This window comes from Punica granatum, chromosome 1, assembly GCF_007655135.1.
Source record: "Punica granatum isolate Tunisia-2019 chromosome 1, ASM765513v2, whole genome shotgun sequence".
NCBI lineage: Eukaryota > Viridiplantae > Streptophyta > Magnoliopsida > Myrtales > Lythraceae > Punica > Punica granatum.
The window spans coordinates 13,690,424-13,695,962 of NC_045127.1; the positions used below are offsets into that span (position 1 = coordinate 13,690,424).

Consider the following 5,539-nt stretch of genomic DNA (forward strand, 5'->3'; position numbering starts at 1 on the left):
CAATGAAGTTGATAAAATACCTTTCTCCACCAAAAGATGGAGTGTTAAAAGGACCACATATATCAGCGTGTATAATTTTAAGAAGCTGAGTGCTTCTCGTGGCTCCTTTCTTACTATCTTTGGTTTACTTTCCCTTAATGCAATTCACACATATTCCAAGATCAGTAAAATCCAAATTTGGAATAATTTCATTCTTTACTAATCTTAGTAATCTTTCTTTGGATATATGACCCAAACGTCTATGCCACAAGTATGCAGAATTCTCATTTGACATGCTACGCTTAATACCAACATTATGATAAACAGTAAGTAAGGATTCCGCAAAAGAGTCATTAAATTTCAATTTGTATAATCCATCACAAAGAATACCAGAACCAATTAAAGCAGTATTCTTAAACAAACTGAAACATCCATGTCCGAACTTAACAGTAAACCCTGAAGCATCAAGCTTTGAAAGGGAAATCAGGTTCCTAGAAACTGAAGCTACACAGAGAGTCTGGAACAAGTCTAAGTGATGACCGGTGTCCACGATAAATCGATAAGTCCATTTGCCTTCAATTGGAGCCTTCATACGATTTCCCATGAACAGAAAGTTCTCAGTTGGGCTTGGGGTTTGGATCGTAAGGAATCCCAGGATCATGTTGGATACATGAGTAGTAGCACCAGAATCAAGCCACCAAGTATTATTAGGAACTTCAGTTAAGTGTAATTCGAAACATAAATAAAGATTAGATTTACCTTTCTTTTCGAACCAAGCCTTATGTTTCAGGCAATCTTTCTGATAGTGCCTTTCTTTCTTGCAAAAATGTTTGTTCCTTCTTTTCAGCCCCTAAAGCTTTAGCAGGTGCTTTCTTCTTCTTGAACTTGTTGGCCCTCGCTTTAAGTCCTTTTCCAGCTCCTTGACCCACGAGGTTAACAGAATGACTTTCTTGTATTTTCAGTCTCGATTCCTCCTGAGTGAGCAATCCTTAAGAGTGTTACAGTCGATTTGGTATGGTCTATACTGAGGAGGTAGTGAATTGAGAATGAGTTGCACTAAGAAGGAGTCATCCACATTCATCCCCAAGGTCTTTAACCTTGCCGCAATATTAGTCATCTCGATGATATGGTCTTGCATACTCCTCGACCCAGTATACTTCACGGTCGTGAGCTCAGCCATTAGAGTACCAGCGAGCGACTTGTCAGCAGAACAAAATCTTTCTTCCACAAACTTAAGGTATTCCTTGGCACTTACTGTTTGTGGAATAGGGGTCTTAATGTTGTTGGTAATAGTCATTCTCATAAACATAAGGCACAATCTGTTAGACCATGTCCATGCTTTATGATAAAAACTTTTCATCCTCATTGCTCTCATCTATAATGCAGTAGGCTCATCTTCAAACAGTGCTAAGTCAAGATGCATGTGAATGAAGTGAAACAGCAGGTGTATATATATATATATATATATATATACACCTGCTCATTAGATAAGCAATCACATAATAATCAGATAATCAAATCATCAGAATATATCATAGCACTCCTTTGGGTAGATACTATAATATATTATCCTTAATTAAATGCCATTAACAACTTAATTAGGTAAATTAAATATTTTCAGCCAAACATACATGATATCTTTGGATATGGAAGTATATATGACCAAAAATATTAATATACCCCATTATGCTCACTAACCACATAAAACAATTTACCTTTGGGTAATTCCTGAAGTTCTAATGATAAGTGAATGTATATTTATATCTGTTGATCTTTAATCCCCGTACGTCCATCAAGTAACCGAATGAATGGATGAGATTTAATCAACTATTAAGATAATTGTGGTAGTTTCATAAATTATACAATTGCGTAATCCAGAATTATACGCAGAATATCTACCATATCAGGCCACATACTAGAATATTCTAACATTCCATCCATTTATATATTAATGCTTTCGCTTGTCATCAATTTTTCCTAGTGATCGGTTGCCTTCAAAAACTGCAGTTGAATTGAAAAATCATAAATAAAAAGATTAATATGCGAGCCGACTTTAACTGTTACAAATTTCATTCAATTTAACAAATCTAGCATAACAACTAAACTTTGATATTATATATAACCAATAATCATAAAAGCATATAAAAACTGTTTTATTTGAATAGAAAAATATTGTGTTCATAAACTCTGTGGATCATAAAATGTATTACTTCTCAATGCAAATTGTTCAGAAACTTATCCGCTCACAGTACATGTATAAAGAAAACTAGTTATAAAATATGCATGGACTCCAATTTGCAACTCTAAGTAGTCTGTTTCTTTGATGATGAATTATGGCATTAAAGGCCGTAAATGGGAGAAAAAGAAGCGTATGCCAGATTTGATTTTTTCACCATCTTCATTAGATTGAATCTTTTTGCGAATATATTCCTTTTCTATGGTACTTCTTTTATAGCAACAGACCATCAAGTACTAAACGCAGATATTTTGGTTAGCCTGCATACAAGCTGATGTTGCTGCTCTGTTTAATGATTAGGAGAGGTGTAATCTGGCAGTTTGGAATTTTGATATATTTCAGGCCGTTTTATTCTAATTGTCCCGGCCGGACATGCAGATTGGGCTCGTCTTCAAAAGCTCCACGATGGAATCCACCCAAAAATAAATTAATAAATTAATAAATAAAAAGCACCATGATGGAGATTATCTCAAATCTTTTTTTCCAGGATACAGATTACTCTTGGATTGGACTACTATGGATTCAGGCATGTCCGGATGGTGACAGTTTTTTTTTTTTTTGGGCTCGCATATATGGTTGTGTTTTTATTCTTCGTATTCAGCTCCTTTACATACAACACCGAGTCTTACAAAGATATAATGAAGATCTGTTGAATAGTTCTTACGGGTTCGAGCTATTATATGGCATTCTGTGGACATGATAAGCCTATACATCACTGTGCATCTAACTGAATCAGCCATTGTCATGATGGTGTCTTTCTATCAATAATATGATCGAATTTAACTTCATCTTTTCCAAGCTTATAATATGGGTTGGTAGAATCAAATCACCAATTTGCGATCATAAAAATTTCCGATGAAACATGTTTAATCTTATCACAGTAGATTTCACCATATTCTCAAGAAGAAAATAGTCAAGGATTGGGAATATATACGATATAAGTTTTGCATTAAAATCATCTCCGGTTTCCTCAAAGTTCGAATTTCTACCGCTTCAATCTCAATAGAGTTGGACAAGTAGTTAAAGGGTGTGACTTTCTTGGAAAGTCCCAAGTTTAAGTTAACTCAAAAACCATATAAAAGAGCACAACGTATTGGGCGCCGGCTATTTGCATGGTCTGTGGCAGGAGACCTGTTCCGTGAGCTTGTAGAATCCATTTAGACCGTGAGATTAGTAGGCAAAACCTGAACACCCTCGTTGTCCAAAAAAAAAAATCGAGTTTCTTCAATTTCGTGTTTCAATAATGTCTTGGGTATTCCGAGTTTCGTGCTATCTTAGGTTTCAATTGACTATTCTAAGTTCAATCTCGGGCGTGTCCCTTTGATCTCGGTTTACTAAGTTTGGGGCCTTTTAATCAACCATGTTTGAGTTTAATCTATATTCTGTATAGAATCAAACTCCATGCGCATGCATGCCATGTTCATTCACATAATTAACTCACTCAAACATTATAGCTACGTACATGCATGCGTGCAACCAAAAGGTAGACATTAAGCTGATACATCTGCGCTCTGTCGACTTTAGTTCCTTCAGCTCTTATTCATGCATGGATCGATTACATTACATTAATATACACTAAAACCCCATTTCCCGGTGTACTTAACTCATTAGTTGGAAGTCGGTGGCTTGTGCTTGGGTGGTGGTTTGTAGCCCTTGGGAGGGTGATGGCCATTGAGTGCAGTGACCTCCTCCTCCGCGGTCGGTGGCTTGTGCTTGGGTGGTGGTTTGTAGCCCTTGGGAGGGTGATGGCCATCGAGTTCAGTGGCCTCCTCCTCCGCGGTCGGTGGCTTGTGCTTGGGTGGTGGTTTGTAGCCCTTGGGAGGGTGATGGCCATCGAGTTCAGTGGCCTCCTCCTCCGCGGTCGGTGGCTTGTGCTTGGGTGGTGGTTTGTAGCCCTTGGGAGGGTGATGGCCATCGAGTTCAGTGGCCTCCTCCTCCGCGGTCGGTGGCTTGTGCTTGGGTGGTGGTTTGTAGCCCTTGGGAGGGTGATGGCCATCGAGTTCAGTGGCCTCCTCCTCCGCGGTCGGTGGCTTGTGCTTGGGTGGTGGTTTGTAGCCCTTGGGAGGGTGATGGCCATCGAGTTCAGTGGCCTCCTCCTCCGCGGTCGGTGGCTTGTGCTTGGGTGGTGGTTTGTAGCCCTTGGGAGGGTGATGGCCATCGAGTTCAGTGGCCTCCTCCTCCGCGGTCGGTGGCTTGTGCTTGGGTGGTGGTTTGTAGCCCTTGGGAGGGTGATGGCCATCGAGTTCAGTGGCCTCCTCCTCCGCGGTCGGTGGCTTGTGCTTGGGTGGTGGTTTGTAGCCCTTGGGAGGGTGATGGCCATCGAGTTCAATGGCCTCCTCCTCTGCGGTCGGTGGCTTGTGCTTGGGTGGTGGTTTGTAGCCCTTGGGAGGGTGATGGCCATCGAGTTCAGTGGCCTCCTCCTCCGCGGTCGGTGGCTTGTGCTTGGGTGGTGGTTTGTAGCCCTTGGGAGGGTGATGACCATCGAGTTTAGTGGCCTCCTCCTCCGTGGTCGGTGGCTTGTGCTTGGGTGGTGGTTTGTAGCCCTTGGGAGGGTGATGACCATCGAGTTCAGTGGCCTCCTCCATTGTGGGTGGCTTGTGCTTTGGTGGCGGTTTATAGCCCTTGGGAGGATGGTGATCGAGCTCCTCTTCGAGGGAAGTCTCCTCCGGGGGTGGAGGCCTCCTCGGGGGCCCTCTCCTTGGGGGCAGTCTCTTCGGTGGCAATTGACCAGCCACGGTGGTGTATAACACCACAAAAATGAGCAACACTAGCATGAACTTGGGAGCCATTTTAGGAAGCATGTATTTTGATGTAGTTAAGGATGTTTTCTTCTCACATATTGAATGAGATATGAAAGGAATGATGAGCAATTTATAGTTGGATTTGGGGAGGCTAAGCAGTGACACTTGGCTCATTTGCTTTTGGGAAAAAAGATGTGGAAAATTGGTCCAAAAATGAAGATCTGGGATTTGCCTCTTGAAAATGTCCCACCACTGAGCTGAAATGTTGGACTATTGGGTTAAGTTTGCACCTGGGACAGGTAACTAACATCATATGCTATCTTATATTAAAGTTTGTCAATTATTAAATTGAGAGAACTGCCACTGGGACGTATGGAATAACACTGAACCTACTTGATTTTACTACTGGGAAGTATGGATTAAATTAAATAACAGTTAATACTGAACCTACTGGATTTCACTACTATATAATGAGAAAAATAATTTGTCATTTACGTACCAAATCAATTGGTAATCTTAATATATACCATAAAGTCTTGGTTGAATGATAAACAACTTCAACCCTCATAAGGAGAAAAGTACA

The 5,539-nt window shown here is 40.8% G+C and overlaps 1 protein-coding gene across 1 annotated transcript; it reads right to left on the reverse strand.

Annotated features, from left to right (window-relative positions):
• Positions 1–3,822: 3,822 nt before the first annotated feature.
• LOC116203545 (proline-rich extensin-like protein EPR1) lies at positions 3,823–5,004 on the reverse strand. Its single transcript, XM_031535310.1, has one exon. It carries the CDS (start codon positions 5,002–5,004, stop codon positions 3,823–3,825), a length of 1,182 nt encoding a protein of 393 aa, XP_031391170.1.
• Between the last annotated feature and the right edge of the window lie 535 nt (positions 5,005–5,539).